The 16,803-nt window shown below is 44.3% G+C and overlaps 1 protein-coding gene across 1 annotated transcript in view; it reads right to left on the bottom strand.

The window, feature by feature from the left end:
• MEGF6 (multiple EGF like domains 6) overlaps positions 1–16,803 on the bottom strand; it is a 149,147-nt gene that overhangs the window by 53,441 nt on the left and 78,903 nt on the right. Inside the window, exons 4-13 of the mRNA XM_056826200.1 lie at positions 16,609–16,731; positions 14,215–14,352; positions 13,548–13,667; positions 12,546–12,668; positions 10,615–10,785; positions 8,207–8,338; positions 4,659–4,787; positions 3,307–3,435; positions 1,207–1,341; positions 947–1,081 (exon numbers count right to left, since the gene is read on the bottom strand). Coding sequence (XP_056682178.1) covers positions 947–1,081; positions 1,207–1,341; positions 3,307–3,435; positions 4,659–4,787; positions 8,207–8,338; positions 10,615–10,785; positions 12,546–12,668; positions 13,548–13,667; positions 14,215–14,352; positions 16,609–16,731 — 1,335 coding nt within the window. The remainder of the gene's footprint in view (positions 1–946; positions 1,082–1,206; positions 1,342–3,306; positions 3,436–4,658; positions 4,788–8,206; positions 8,339–10,614; positions 10,786–12,545; positions 12,669–13,547; positions 13,668–14,214; positions 14,353–16,608; positions 16,732–16,803) is intronic.

Raw genomic sequence — 16,803 nt, 5'->3', positions numbered from 1 at the left:
TCTGTTTTACTTCCTTCCTTTCTTTCCCTCTGTTTTCCTTCCTTCCCTTGTTTTTCCTTCCTTTTTTGCTTCTTCCTTCCCTTCTGTTTTTCTTCCTTCCTTCCTTCCTTCCTTCCTTCCTTCCTTCCTTCCTTCCTTCCTTCCTTCCTTCCTTCCTTCCTTCCTTTGTTCCTTCATTCCTTTCTGTTTTCCTTCCTTCCTTCCTTTGCTCCTTCCTTCCTCTGTTTTTCTTCCTTCCTTCCTCTCTGTTTTTCTTCCTTCCTTTGTTCCTTCATTCCTTTCTGTTTTCCTTTCTTCCTTCCTTTGCTTCTTCCTTCCCTCCTGTTTTTCTTCCTTTTTGTTTTTCTTCCTTCCTTCCTTTCTTCCTTCCTTCCTTCCTTCCTTCCTTCCTTCCTTCCTTCCTTCCTACCCCTTTTTTAAAAAGCCCTTACCTTCTGTCTTAGTAACACTTCTAAGACAGAAAATCAAGGGCTAGGGAATCAGGATTAAGTGTCTTGACCAGGGTCAAGAAGTATCTGAGACCAAATTTGAACCCAGGTCCTCCCAACTCCAGGCCTGCCTCTCTATCCACTGTGCTTCTCACTTCTATCTTTTTGGACCCCTCATTTGCTTCAAAGCACAGCTTAGCACAAGTGAAACCTCCTAAACTAGGCCTTTCCTGATTTCCCCTGACCATAACAATTCTCCCATCCTAACATTTTTTATTTAATTTGTGTGTGTATATGTATATATGCACATGTATTTACATATGTGTATATGCACACATATTTTGGATGTATATATGTATAATTTCTGTAACACAGAGCCAGCCCTGATAGGTATCTAACGGAGGAGCTGAATTGTAGGACCAGCTGGTGGGGTAAATGGCAGTATTGCCTTCCCCCTCTTCCCACCATCAGCCCCTCCAATGGGATGCTTGGGCCTCCCTGCCCCCCAGCCCCCTCACCTTGGTCACAGTTCTTCCCCTGGTAGCCCTCTGGGCACTGCTGCTGGCACTCTCCACTCAGGGGGCTGCAGGTCACTCCCGGGGGACAGGCACACATCTGTAGACATCCAGGACCAAAGGTGCCCAGGTCACATTCTTTTCAGAATCACCAGCAGGGGGAAAACAGAGAAAGGGAAGGCATTTAGCCAGAGGAGGCTGGCAGAGGGAGGAGCCTCTCCTCACACCCCTGGTTCCATCCCTCCTGTGCCCAGACCACTCACCCTGCTGACATCTGTCGCCCCGGTACCCTGCCTTGCAGGAGCAGCTGCCATCTTTCTTATCACATTCCCGGGTGTTCTGCTGGACACACTGACATTCTTCAGAGCAGCCTGGCCCGTAGGCCCACTTGGGACATGCTGAGTGTAGAAAAAGAGTCACGAAGGGAGCAGGGTGGGGGCTCTTCTGTCCCCTCTTTTCTTCTTCATGCCTAGAGCCTCCCAAGATACTCTAACCCAAACCACTGTGCCCATCGGCAATCCAGAACACAACAGTGTCCCTAGCCAAGAGAGGAGCTTGCTGTTGTGGGCTTGAGTCTTGCCTCTGATCCTAAGGCAGCTCTCTGAGGCCACACGTGACAAGAGAAGTAGCAGCATTCACCTGGCCCCACCTGAGAATTCTCTATAGCAGGGAAATCATAGATCCAGGCTCTTATCCCTGCTCATCCCCCGCCATGACAGTTTTTCCAATAAAGCAAGGACCTATGATTTCTTCAGAGGGAGCGGAACGCTCCATCCACTGGGGAACAGAGTGACCCCTTCTAACCTAGGAGATGGTCTTCAAGAGCTGCTACAGGCAACCAATGATGAGCCTCTCCCTGCTTGACTCGGCTGGTCCTCGGACGACAGATGTGCAGTCCATGACTGGACCCACTCTGAAGTCTTGCCTGAGTTGACTCTCAAAGTCCTTGCTATGTTCCCCGTGAGAATGTTATAAAACCTAGAGAACAGGGGCTGTTTCTGCAATGCCCAGTTCCTAGCATGTAGTAAGTACTTAATAAATGTAAGGGATCCATCCTAAATATCATCAATCAATCAAGCTAATCAATAACGCCAAATCAATTCATTGAGTTTTGTAGAATCCCGGCATCTCATGGGACTTCAGCTACCACCCAGTTCAAATTGTATTTCAGCAAGAAATCCCCCCTAATGTCCATCCTGGATACCTCCTGAAATGGGAAACTCTCCCTATCAAAGGATTGCATTTCACCTTGGGACCATTCTCATTGTTAGCAAGATTCCTTGGACTTTGAGCCTCAGTCTGCTTCTTTGCAAACTTCTCCCCAGTCCCTCCCAGTTATTTCTTCTGTGCCAAGAGGAGTAAAGCTATTATGGGTCCTTTAAGTATCCTCTGTTGGCAGACCCATTTGGTACTCATGCTATGTACCAAACAGAGATGGCATCAATGGAGATGGCCTAATAATGCCACCCACAACTTCTATAAACACAGGAATTCTTTAAAAAACAAAACAAAACAAAAAACCTTTACCTTCTATCTTAGAAGCAATACTATATATTGGTCCCAAGGCAGAAGAGTGGTTAAGGACTAGGCAATTAGGGTTAAGTGACTTGCCCAGGGTCATATAGCTAGGAAATGTCTGAGGTCACATTTGAATCCAGGACCTCCTGTCTCTAAGTCTGGCTTTCAGTCCACTGAGATGCCCACCCAGATGCCCCCAACACAGAAATTCTTAAATGAACTTTCCTATTTGTTTCATTTGATGCTCACAAGAGCCCTGTCTTATTACCCCATCATCATTTTTTTAAAATAGACCTTTGATTGCATCCATTTAGGGGATTCCCAGTATGATAAAATTCTGCCCCCAAAATGGATCAGCACCTTTTCTGTGACTTACAGAGTCACCAGGGCACTTAGAAAAATGATAGGTAAATGTAAGCTATTATTTGGAAGGAAAACAATTTCTAGTTTCAATGGAAAGATCCTTTTAATTAGGAGATCTGGGTTCCATTTCTACCTTGGACTCTTACTGATGGTGTGATCCTGGACAAATTACAACCTTCACCTTGGAACCATTCTCATTGTTAGCAAGATTCCTTAGACATTGAGCCTCAGTCTGCTTCTTTAGCTACATTTCTGTCATCTTTAAAATAGGGGAAATAATATCCACACTATCTAGTTTTGGCACTGTACAAAAGAGTCCTGTAAAGCTTAAAATGATACAGAAGGGTGATCTTTAGTTATTATCATCATTATCATCATCATCATCATCATCATTATTACTATGATGATGATGATGATGATGAGGTTGAAGAGTGGACCTAGCTGACAGGAGTAAGCCTGGCCTGGCCTGGGGCCTGACTCACCCAAGTGGCAGTAACGTCCATAGAGCCCAGAGTCACATAGACAGGCCCCATAGATGCGATGACAACGTCCTCGGTTGGCACATTGGCACTTCTTCCTGCAGTGTTTGCCATAGAAGCCTTTGGGGCAACCTAGAAGGGAGGGAGGGAGAAGAAGAAAAAAAAGGGAGGGAGAGAATGAGGCAGGGGAAGGAGGGGGAGGAGAATTCCCCCAGGGTCAGAATAATGCTGGGCAAATGCAGACTCAGAACCAGAGCAGAGATGCCCTTCCCTGAGACCCTGGCTCAGGGATGCAGTCAACTGAGATCCTGAAGACTTGTACCCTTGGGTGAGAGCCCTCTGACAGTATCGTCTCCTCCAGGAGTGAATTGCCCAAGGGATACCTTTCCTAACTGATCTTCCCTTAGGGTTGCCCAGCTGCTGGGCAGTTTGGTTGGGATTCCTGCTCTGTTTGGAGAATCAAGTGTCATGCACCAGGAGGCTAGATCATGAATGCTGGTTTTAGAGTCAGGAGAATTCAAATCCTTAGTTCAAATTCTGCCACTGACACTAGCTGTGGGACTATTAGAAAAACATTTAACCTTTCTTAACCTCAATTTCCCCAAGTGTAAAATGGGAATAATAAATACCTACTTCCCATGGGAGTCGTGAGTCCCAACTGAGACAATGGACAATTGAGACAATTGTAAATGCCAGAAAGAATTGTAAGCCCTGGAGGACATGAGTTCAAATCCAGATTCAGATATTTCCTAGCTGTGTGACTGTGGGAAAATCACTTTACTTCGTTTGACTCATTTTCCTCATCTATAAAATGAGCTGGAGAAAGAAATGGCAAACCACTCCAGGATCTTTGCCAAGAAAACCCCAAATAGGGTAATGGGGAGTTAGATATGACTGAAACAAAAGTTAAACATGCATCATAAATCTCGGGCATCATTAGTGGTTTTAATAATTGGCCCTTGGAATGTAAATTCTCTGAGGACAGGACCTGTTTTTTTTTTTTTTGTATTGTCAGCATCTAGCACCTAGAAAGCCCTTACTCAGAGGTAGGTCATTGCAGGACTGATGATCATTACTCCCATACAAACCTGGTGGAGGCCAAGGTAGAGTTCAGACTTTGTAGGGCAAGTAGAAAAAAATAGTGATTTTAAGGGGCTCCACAAGGCTCCTCAGACCTCCAGCTTCCCTCTCTCTGGTTCCTCACTGCCCTTCATGATAGCACCCTCTACCAGCCTTCAGGGAAAGTGTGAGTCATGGAGACCTTGGGGATGGCAGGGATGATGCTGTTCATCCTCAACAGGGAGTGGGGAGATGATGAAGGAGGGAGGGACAGGAGGTAGAGAGGACCAACGTACCATCCTCACAGTGAGCTCCGCTGACCCCCGGTGGACAGCGGCAGGTCCCTGTCACAGCATCACAGGTCCCGCCATTTTGACAGCTGCAAGTGGAGCTGCAATTCTTTCCAAAGGTCCCTTGGGGACAAGCTGCAGAGGGGATGGAAGAGACATGAACTCACTGCCCTGCTCATAAACCACAATATCTGCTTAAAGTCCACTTTATTCCTGACATGGCCCTGGGAGGAGGAGCAGCTCTGGTCTGGGGATAGGGAGACACTGACCTTGGGCAAGTCACTCACCATCTCTCTGACTCGGTATTCCTATCTGGGTTCTTGATGGGTGAGGCCATAGCTCTGACCACCATTTCATGAAGGACCCCAGCCATGCTTACTTCACTCCCTGCTCAACTCATTCTCCAGATTTCTCAGCCTTCTCCCCAGGGATAAGCTTTGTTCCCATCTGGGTACCATTTATGCCCACACCCTCCTCTTCTTCAGCCCCACTCTATGTGTCATCTTCTCTCATTAGTGATGGCAGGGACAGACTGGTGTCCTTGTATTTTTATCACTTGCATGTAGCATGGTGCCTGCCTTATAAAAAGTGCTTAATAAATGCTTTATCTTTCTATCTCTCCATCTACCCATCCATCTCTCACTAAATCCATGCATCCATCCACTTGTCTATCTACCACCTTTCTACTATCTATCTATCTATCTATCTATCTATCTATCTATCCATCTGTATTCCTTTCTATCTATCCATCTATCTCCCTAGTTATTTACTTCTTTCAATCCATACATCCATTCATCCATTTATTCATCTATCTACCCATCCATCTATTTATCTATCCATTCATTTATCAATCCACCCATCCATCTATTTATCCATCCATTCATTACCTATCCATTCATGCATCTATACATACATACATACAGTTATTTACCTATCTAGCCAGCCATCTATTCATTCTCCTTTTCCCTCTCTGTCTGTCTCTCTATCTTCCTCTCTGTATCTCTCTCTTTCTGTGTCTCTTGTCTGTCTCTTTCCTTCCCTCTCTCTATAACTACATATTTATTAAGAGGTCATGATCATCCCTGCTAGGCGTATCTTGTGAAGCTAACATGAGGATCAAATGCAATTTAATATATGAAAGTAAAAAAAAAATGGGAGCCAGAGGACCTGAATTCAAACCCCATCTTTAGTATATATTCTTTGTGTGACTTTGGGTAAGTCCCTTCACCTCCTTGAACCTTGGTTTCCACATCTGTAAAATAAGAGAGCTCCAATAGAAGGTCCCTAAGATCCCTTCTGACTTTAAATCTCATAATCCTGTATCACAACACAGTGGAAAGAGAACTGGATGTGAAATCAGGAGAACTTAGTTCATATTCTGTCTTCTCTATCTACTCCATGACCCCAGAAATCTTTATACTACTCAATTCCTATTTCCCCACCTGTAAAATGGAGATGGTCATCCTTACATTACCAGTTATTATTATTATTATCATTATCCTAAATAGAAGTGTTGGACACCATCTTTTGTCCTTTTTGAAAAAAGTGATGGAATTTCTCAGACCTTTGCCTATTTTGAGTTAACACTTTGGTTAACAATCACTTAAGCACCACTACTTAGTACATCACTAGATTGTGAAGACAGGATTAACTCTCCTTTGCCTACTTTTGAATTGAATCACAAAAGCTTGAACACTCTACTTAGCACTAGGTGGAGGAGCTCTCCACTCTTTCAACTCAATCAGCCAGGAAATGAGAATTCAAATCTCTCCAAAAGGTGAGAAGTGGATCCCACAAACATGACCCCTGGGCAGTGCTGGGCAATTTGGAAGCTGTGATTTGCCCTTGTGAAAAGGGGAAGGGACAAGAAGCCAGTATAAAAGGCCCTGAATTTCTGTGGCTGAGGAAGTTGAGTTCAAGAAGGAAGTTAGCTTCAAGAAGAAGGTCTCCTCGAGGAAAAAAATTGGCCTCAGGAGTCACCTTCATCTCAAGTCATTTTCTTGACCTGCCCCTTGGAGAGAATTTGGGTCAGTGGATAGCTGACTTTCCCTTCTTGTCTTCTGGAGAGAGTTTAATTCTGGTTGAAGGTTAACAAGTCCTGGCTGAATTGAGCACAGGAGCATTATTTAGTTAGTTAGGCCAATGTTTTCTCTACCTTTTTTGTATTTCTCTGCTCTCACCCTTTCTACCTCTTTTGTAAATAAAAGCTATTAAAGTCATTTCAACTTTGAACAATATTACTTTGAATCGGCAACCACCATTATTATTTATAATCTTCATATGTTTTAGTCAAACCATTAAAATTTACTTCTTACACATCTCAATCCCTCCAACCCACAACATCCAGAAAGCTCAGTAGGAGTAGAGACCATGGCATGTGCCTGACCCCATCCAGATGACTCAACAAGAGCAAGCATTCTGGGAAGCCTTTTACCTCAGAATTCCAACTACCACTCCCTCCATGTTCTCCATGGTTGGCTGAGTGTTGACATCCCTGCAGGAGGGAATCTAGAGTTCATGTTCCACTCAAGACTTGGACTCACCCCTTGATTTCCAAAGATGTTGGCCTAGGCCCCTTCAGTCACTCTCTGACCTTGCTTAATGGTCATCAACACATCTTGGGTAAGCAGGAAATCACCAGCTTTCTAGGAAGATGGAGGATCCCCAAGTCTAACTTACCATCTTCCCTGTTGCCGCACCTCCAGACTTTACCATCTAACTAGCCAAGGCACCCTAAAAACCCTGGGCTTTGCCATTCACTCTGATACTGAACTTTTTTTAGTTTTTTTAAATATATTTTTATTTATTTAATTAAGTATTTCCCAATTGGATTTTTATAAAGTTTTGACATTCATTTCTAAAAATTCTGAGTACCAGATTTTCTCCTGTTGCCCCCCTTCTACTTGAGAAGGCAAGGAATTGAATATAAATTAAATATGGAAAGTCACACAAAACATATTTCCATATTGGCCATCTTGCAAAAGAAAACATACACATAAAAGCAAGAAAGTGGAAAAATTATACTTCAAAATGCACTCACAGTTCATCAATTGCCTCTCTGGGGAGAGCATTTTTCATCCTAAGTCCTTTGGAACTGTCTTGATCAGAACAGCTAAGTCTTTCACAGCTGTTCATCATACATTATTGCTGACACTATGTACAATGATCTCCCGCTTCTGCTCACTTCACTTTGCTGATGCAGAACCTTGAACACACTGGGCCTTTCTGGGCCCCCTCTGGCTGAACTCTTTATATGCTATCATCTCTAGTCAGAATGAGAATTCCTTGAGGTAGAGACTGTCTTCCTTTTTTATCTGTATCCCCAGATCTTAGCACAGTAAGTAATTAATAAATGCTCTTCATTCATTAAAGTTTTTCATTCATTCATTACACTTTTTCATTGATTTATTATACTTTTCATTCATTATACTTTTTATTCATTCATTCATTATACTTCTCCATTCATTTATTCATAATACTTTCCATTATTCATTCATTATACATGTTCATTCATTTATTCATTCATTCATTTGTTCACTGAATCCATGGCTTACTTTGATTGCAGATGATACCGGTCCAGCCCTCAGGGCAGTCACAGCCATCCAGCTCAAGGCGGCAGGTGCCTCCATTCCTACAGTCATCACATGTCAGGCTGCAGTCATGGCCAAAGGTGTCATCCAAACAGACTATAGTGACCAGGACAGGGGGAGAGAGAGCAAGCCTATGAGGAGGTAGCTGGTACTCCATGATTTGTCTTCAACTTCTCATTCTGGACTTCTTTTGTAAAACTCTCACCCCCTATCCCATTCTGTGTTCCAGCAACACTGGATCCCAGTATGCCATCTCCTATCTCTGGACCTTTGCAGTAGCTGTGCCTCATGCCTGGAATGCTCTCCCTCCTTTCTCATAGCTGTTTCTTAGAATCCTAAGGTCCCTTAGGAGTCTCAGCTCAAATGCCATTTGCTACAGGAGGACTTTCCTGATATCCACCAATGAGTTGTTTGTTATTCATTACCCTCCACCTCCCAAAGAGATTATGCATATAGTCTACCTTCAAGAGTAAAAGTCAACATTGCTTCCTCCCAATAGAATGTAGTGACTATTTTTTTAAATTATCTTTGTATCCTGGCACCCAACGTCCTGCCTGGTATATAGCAGGTGTTTAAGGCTCACTGAATCGGTCAAAAGGGCAGTGATACCAGCCAAGAACTTTTTCTAGCTAACTGGGTCAAGATATCTGATGTCAGTGCAAGCTCCATCCCACATTGCCTTGGGCACAGGGGAGAATGAAACCTGGGTGAGTGGGAATAGTTGGTAGAACTGGAGGCTTTTGCATCTCGGTCTGGATGTAGGTTTCCTATATCTTCCAAGTCTCCAATTCTCCAATTCTGGGACTTCTCTGTTGCTTCTTCCCTCCCTCAGTAACATCATTCCACCTATTGACTATTCATTATAATCTCCTATAATGTGTAATGTTCTTCCAACAAATCCTGCCATAGGGACCTCACGAGGACAAATGATGACAGTATGAACTTGATCTTGTGAAACAAGAGTCCAAGTGATACATGAGACCTGGATTTGAATCTAACCTCAGACACTTACTAGCTGGGTGACCCTAGGTGAAACACTTCATTAGTCTAATGCTGCGAGCCATCAGGACACGATGCCTTGACAGAGTCACTTGTGGTAGCTAAGAAGGCCACAGAGTGGCCCTTGGCAAGATGTGATTACCCACCCAGTCCCCCTTTGCATAACCTTTCTTATCAATGTCCCTTACCTATGAAATTGACATGATTACTATTCCCCCCAGTCTCAGAAGGAATAATGCAAGAGCAAAATACCTGTACCCTAATTCTCTAAAACATCACCAAAAAATCAGAACCTCAAACCCTATCCCAAAAGACTATCATGGGTTAACTTTTACTTAGGTACATAATCCCCAGGGAAACCACAGCTACAGGCCAAGCCCCAAACTTTCCCACTCACAGAAACCAATTCTCATGAAGCCAGCACACAAATCAATCACAGAGGCCCATACAATAAGTCTAAGTACATCAAGCTTCAATATGCCTCAGTGACTCAACTTCACAAACCAGTAACTTGCTAGTGGCAAACTCCCTAGTGAACCCTGAAAAATGACCAGTCTAAATTTGAATTGTGTTCCCAGTACCCCTCAACCTCAATGATATGATTGTTGAATTGTCTTTTAAGAACTGTTGATTAATTATTCCATTTATTAAAAGCAATAAGTAATTTTCCTTGATTGTTTATAAACTCAAAACTTCTCACAGGGTAATGAGAAATTTAAGTCACCTGTGATGAAATAATTTATCTTGTATACTGTCTGTAATCACAATATAAGAATATAGAATGTTAATCAAGTGATTTGTTAAAAGTTAATGTATCACTTTTCCAATTATCTCTTTTTGAACATGTGTGTTAGGTAATGTATCTGTGTGCCAAGAAAATGGGTATAAAAATAAACCCCAGGCCTGGGAATAGCAGAGCAGCTATCAGATGTAAAACAGTCCCATGGCCATAATGATTAAGCTGTCTTCCATTTGCTATTTTCTTGACTTATCATTTGCCACCTGTGGGGAACCCCTGGAGTCGCAAGTGAGGCTGGACCTCGCCTGTGGCAGTCTAAGTCTCAGTTTATTCATCTGTAAAATGAGAGGATTGTACTGGATGGCCTTTGAGGTCTCCTTCTGGCTCTTAATGTATGATCCTATGACTTTGGATAAGCTGGTTAATTTCTCTAGGTCTCAGTTTCCTTATCAGTAAAATGCAAGGCAGAGGTGGCCAGGAGAACCTCTGAAGTCCTGGCTAGCTCTCAATCTCTGATTCTGCCAAAATGGTGCTTTGTTTAAGGATATGATATCACTTGGTACAATCCAGGAAATCCCCAGGACCAGGGGTCCAGGGGCTGTAGTGCTTGCTCCCCAAAAAGGCCAATTCTCACCAAACTTCTCCGACAACGTGTGCTCTCCTCTGGCCTCCATCTCTTCTTCATCCCCTGCCTCATATTCTTCTTCAAAGAGCTGGGTCAGCTCATCACGCAGTACAGCAATGTGGGGAATGGGACGTACAAAGGGTTGCCGCCCATCCAAGGCATCTATGGAGTCATCCAGGGCTAGGGAAAAAATAGCAGAGAAATGCTCAGAATTTCTCCTTTTTCCTTATGACCTGGGGACAGGAAGGAAGGCTGAATTCCTCCAAGTGACTTGGTTGGTGGATAGAGTATTGGACTGGAAATCAGGAATACCAGGTTTCAAATGAAGCCTCCAACATTTAATGACTGTAGGTGTCGAGTCAAGCTAGAAAACTCACGTCTTCCTGACTGAAGCCATCTATTCTACACTTTGATAATCTGAGCCTCAGTTTCCTCACTTGTACAATAAGGGGGATGAACCTGGCCTCTAAGATCCTTCCAATTCTAAATCTATGATCCTGAGGTCACCCCCACTATCTCTAGGTCAAGTATCCTTGCCTCTTCACTAAAAAATCAGTATCTATCTCAAGGATGTCCAGGAAAGAGGATTCTTGGAGGGGAAGTGCTCTTCTCTCTTGCCTTAGCCACCCCTTTGGAAAGATGATAACAATGACTTCTAATCAAATCTGCACATTCACAAAGACCCTTGACATCATCCAATCTAACTGCATTCCTATGGCCCTCTGTAATGTTATTTCACCTAATGTGGTGTGTTTGGGGAAGCAATTCACAGCAAAAGAGGTAGGGCACGGTTTTTATGGAACCACTTTCTATTGCAGAGATTGGAATCTGGAGGCAAGAGACTCTGGAGGGCATTCAGTCCAGATGGAATTTGTTAGCCTTAGAGGCTGCGCAGGCCAGAAAATATAAACAAGTTCAAGGGCTTATACCAATTTTCCTGGAAAGGTTTAGATAAATGAAACCATTTGTATTTGGGGACGTCAACTTCCCCTCTCACTTTCCCCATCTGAAAAATAAGGAGATGAGATTTAGATGATTTGCAAGAGCTTTTCCAGTGAGATTCCATGAGCATAAATGGATGGGAGGGCCATATTGGGTTAGGAGGGGAAGCTAGGGACATTTGGGGGAAGATGTTGGTGAGGAATCATGCCCCCCTCCAAAGACCTTGGAATCTGAAGGCAGAGGGACCAGATCCTGCAGCAAAGACAGTAAATGTAATATTAGACTGAAATAGGAAAGAAAAGAGGGTCCAGGGCCAATGAGACGAAACAGTCCCATTTGGCCTCTGTTCCAATCAGGCCAGATATGGAGTAATATTCTTGGAACTACTTTTGAGGAAGGATATTGGCATGTTGGAGATTGTCCAGAGAGGGTGATTAGGATGGTGAAGGACTTCCAAAGTATGCCATATAAGGAGGAGTCGAAGGACTTTCCAGAGTCTGGAGATGAAGAGACTTGGCGAGGACATGAGAGCTATCATCAAGTCCCCAATGGGGTATCATTGGGAAGTTGGACAAAACTGATTCTGTTTGGCCCCTGAAGGGGTCAATAGAAACATGGAGTAGGAAGATTAGATTCTGGTCTGATGGAAGGAAAATCTTCAGAAACAAATAGAGCTTGCCTTGGGAGGTAGATTTCCCCTTACTAAAGGAGGATTTGAGCCAAAGTTAGGGTGACCATTTGTTGGGCATATGAGATTCTTGCTCAAAGACAATTGGACATGATGGCATCTGAAGTTTCTTCTGGGACCTGAGAGTGTCCAATGATAACCTTAGTTGACCATAGCTGCCCTTCGCCTCTCCTGTTGCCCCTTAGCCAATGGGAGGTTATGGTGGTTTGAGTGCCAAAGCTTCACCTGGATCACAGATGGCAGGGAAGATGGAAGGAGAAGGGAGAAAGGATCGCTGGTCTTGGACAGGGCCCACCTTGGGGGCACTTACGGGTACAGCTCCGCCGGTCCTCCTCTAGCTTGTAGCCAATCTCACAGGTACACTGGAAGGAGCCCACAAGGTTCTCACAAATGTGTTCACACCCGCCATTACTTGAAGTACATTCATCCACATCTATAAAAGTCAAAAAAGAGGATGCTAGAACCCCAAAACCTCCCAAAGTCTTGGAGGGTCACAGATAATTAGGGGGGACTTGTTTTAGTACAGATGTCCACCACCATAGACTAATCATCCAAGGAGGGGGCCACTCCCCAGTTGGCAGGGAGCAGCTCAGAACAGTTCTGATGCTACAGAAGGAATCTTAGAATGGTCGATACCAATCTATTTGCTACCTATGTTACCCTGAGTGAGTCACCATTTAAAAAAAAACATTATAATCAATCTCTCCCCACCCCAAGATGTTCAGCAGAGGTGCCCAAGAAGGAAGGCCTGGGTTCGAATCCTACCTCAGCTCACAGAAGAATTGTGACATGAAAAAGAAATGTGGTCTAGGAAACCTTTTGTAGTCATTTGAGAGATAGAGAAATGTTGCTTGGTCAGACACCTAATGAACAATTGTTGAATGCTTTATTGATAAGGGACAGTGGTAAGACCCTGCCCTGGCTGCTTAGAGTGAGTCAGGATAGAAGAAGGGAACCACTGGGTTTGGAGAGAGAGATTCTGGGTTTTAAAGCTGACTGCTATTGACTACCTGAGTGACTTTGGGGAAGTTACTTTTCTCTGACCACCCCATCTGCAGAAAGAGGAGGTTGGCCTTCTGAGGTCCCTCCAGCTCAACTTTCCAAGTCGTACGATCATCCTCTTTCCCCAGGGAGGCTTCAGTGGACCCCCACAGCCCTCATCTCTCCTTGGGAGCTCAGCTTCAAGGGCCTCAGGAAACCAAGAGGGATGCTGCTGCCCTGGGATAAGATGGGGTAGGCAGGAGAAGCTTACCTTCCCCTTTCTCCAGGACTACTGATTCCGCCCTCCCATCCCTTAGGCTCTAGTACTCACCATCACACCCACAGCCATCAGTGCTAAGTCGGTACCCAGCATAGCAACCACACTCATAGCCTCCTGGGTTGTTGGTGCAGGCCTGGGCACAACAGGGGCTGCCTGCACAGTCATCAATATCTGCAGGGATGGTAATGAACAGAAACCCCCTCAACAAACCCGTATCCCACAGGGCTTCCCTCTGTGACCACCCATCAGTGTAGACGCACCACATCCTTCCCAGCGGGGCTCCCCATGCCAGCCTCTGGCCAGGGTGGTATCGAGGGGCTCCCTAAAGGAGGCAGATCTCTCCATCACCCATATGTTCCCAGGATGGAAGGCTCAAGAGATTATTCAAGCCCTGAGTGGATGAGCAGAGTGTGACGCAGTCAGCCTCAAACAGCTTCATACCTGGGCTCATGGACACATCCTGGAGTGATGACTCTGGGCAAGTCATTTCATCCCTCCACACTCTAGGCAAATCTCTAAAACTATAACTCATAGAAGGGGCCATTCTGCCTTGACGAGTTTCCTCATTGGGAATGTCTAAAGCAGCCTTCATGCCTCCTACTAGAGTTTTGGGGTTTTTTTTTTAACCATTACTTTCTGTCTTAGTATCGGTTCTAAGAAAGAAGAGTGGCAAGGGCTTCGAGGAGGCTGAGCACCCTTTGCTTCAGCCATTGCTCACCTATGCAGGTTTTCTGGTCCAGGTCCAGCTCATAGCCCTGGTGGCATGTGCAGAGGGGGCCAGTGCTGGTGTGACTGCAGCCATGGGAGCAGCCGCCATTGTTGGCCTCACAGCTGTTCACGATCTCCATCTCAATCCCTGGAAAGAAAGCAACCAGCCATATGGTTCAAAAGGGGAGGGAATGGGAGCTCCCAGAGGGCAGGGACTATTTTTCTTTTAACCCTTACCTTGGGTCTAAGAATCAATACTAAGAATTCGATTCCAAGGCAGAAGAGTGGTAAAGGTTAGGCAACTGGGGTCTAGTGACTTGTCTGGGATCACATAGCTAGGAAATGTCTGAATCCAGATTTGAACCCAGATCCTACCTATTCCAGACCTGACTCTCCATCCACTGAGCCACCTAGATGCCCCAAGGACTATTTTTTCATTCTGTCTCTGTCATCCAAAACGTAGCCCCGAGTCTCACTAAGACACTTATTAATGGGAAGGGCAAAGTGTTCTGGAGAAGGAGAGACAAAGATTTGTCCAAGGCAACCTGATGTAGTGAAGAAGAGCTGTGCTCAAATCCTGTCCCAAATATTTACTAGCTGTATGACCTTTTACAAGTAATTTAATCTCTATACCCTAGCTTCTTCATCTGTAAAATGAGGGGTGGGAGATGGACTTTTGTTGTTAAGTCATTTCAGTCAAGTCTGGAGTTTTCTTGACAGGGATCCTGGAGTGGTTTGACATTTCCTTCTCCAGCTCATCTTAACTGAAGAAGAAACTGAGGCAAACATCTTCACTGATTAAGAAACTGAGGCAAACAGGGTTTCCTTGGCAAAGATCCTGGAGTGGTTTGACATTTCCTTCTCAAACTCATCTTCACTGATGAAGAAACTGAGGCAAACAGGGTTTTCTTGGCAAAAATCCTGGAGTGGTTTGACATTTCCTTCTCAAACTCATCTTCACTGATTAAGAAACTGAGGCAAACAGGGTTTCCTTGGCAAAGATACTAGAGTAGTTTGACATTTCCTTCTCAAACTCATCTTCACTGATGAAGAAACTGAGGCAAACAGAGTTTTCTTGGCAAAAATCCTGGAGTGGTTTGACATTTCCTTCTCAAACTCATCTTCACTGATTAAGAAACTGAGGCAAACAGGGTTTCCTTGGCAAAGATACTAGAGTAGTTTGACATTTACTTCTCAAACTCATCTTCACTGAAGAAGAAACTGAGGCAAACAGGGTTTTCTTGGCAAAAATCCTGGAGTGGTTTGACATTTCCTTCTCAAACTCATCTTTACTGATGAAGAAACTGAGGCAAACAGGGTTTTCTTGGCAAGATCCTAGAGTGTTTTGACATTTCCTTCTCAAACTCATCTTCGCTGATGAAGAAACTGAGGCAAACAGTGTTTTTTTGGCAAGATTCTAGAGTGTTTTGATATTTCCTTCTCAAACTCATCTTCACTGATGAAGAAATTGAGGCAATCAGGGTTTTCTTGGCAAAGATACTAGAGTAGTTTGACATTTCCTTCTCAAACTCATCTTCACTGATGAAGAAACTGAGGCAAACAGTTTTCTTGGCAAAATACTGGAGTAGTTTGACATTTTCTTCTCTAGCTCATTTTACAAATGAAGAAACTGAGGGAAGCACGGTTTTCTTGGCAAAGATACTGGAATGATTTGACATTCCCTTCTTTAGCTCATTTTATAGATGAGGAACTGAGGCAAACAGGTTAAGTGATTTGTCCAGGGTTTCACAGCTATCTATGATCTTATTTATGATGTCAGACACCCTTGTCTTAGATTGCCTAAGGGACCATTTTGTGCAGCGTCTGGGAGAAATTTCCATATAACAGGAACGTGGTCCTATAGCCCCCAGGAGAACATGTTTCATGCCCTAGAAAGGTTTAGCTTTTGGGGAAGAAGCTATGAAAAATGGGGTTCTTCCCAGAGGGAAATACTTAATAAAAACCTTTTCTCAAACATCTTTGCACCAGTTTCAGCCTTATCTCCATCGTTCCTCCAAGTCTTCCTACACTGGGATAAGGGAACATAGTCTCATAAATTCAGAGCAGGGAAAGACCTCCAAGGACATCTAATCCAACCCCTCCATTCTAAAGATGAGGAAATTACGACCCAGAGAGATTAGGTGACTTGCTCAAGTTCATACAGGTAGGACGTGGCAAGGCTGAGATTGCAATGGAGGTCCCTTGAGTTCAAACCTACTACACTTTCCACCAGACCATAGTCCCTCCCCACAAGACACTCAGCCTAAGATGCTAGCATTCTTAGGACTGCTTACCTGTTAGGAACAAGGGAGGACTAGGTCTCTTGGGAGAGGATCAGTGGAAGTAAATGGGGGAGAGCCACATTGCCAATGTTGGGGATGGGGTTGGAGGGGTTCATACATACGGTAGCACTGCTTGCTGTCGGATCCCAGTTCATAGCCCGGGTTGCAGACACATTTGAAGGAGCCGCGTGTGTTCAGGCAGCTGTGTGAGCACTTGGCCAGTCCCAGGGCACATTCGTTCACATCTGGAAAGCAGATAAAAAGCAAAGACCCAATGAAGAGGTGAGTCCAATGATCCATGCTCACTCCCATGAGCC

Source organism: Monodelphis domestica, chromosome 4 (genome assembly GCF_027887165.1).
Source record: "Monodelphis domestica isolate mMonDom1 chromosome 4, mMonDom1.pri, whole genome shotgun sequence".
NCBI classification, from domain to species: domain Eukaryota; kingdom Metazoa; phylum Chordata; class Mammalia; order Didelphimorphia; family Didelphidae; genus Monodelphis; species Monodelphis domestica.
Note: the sequence above shows the minus strand (reverse complement) of the source record. Positions and strands in the feature narration are given on the sequence as shown.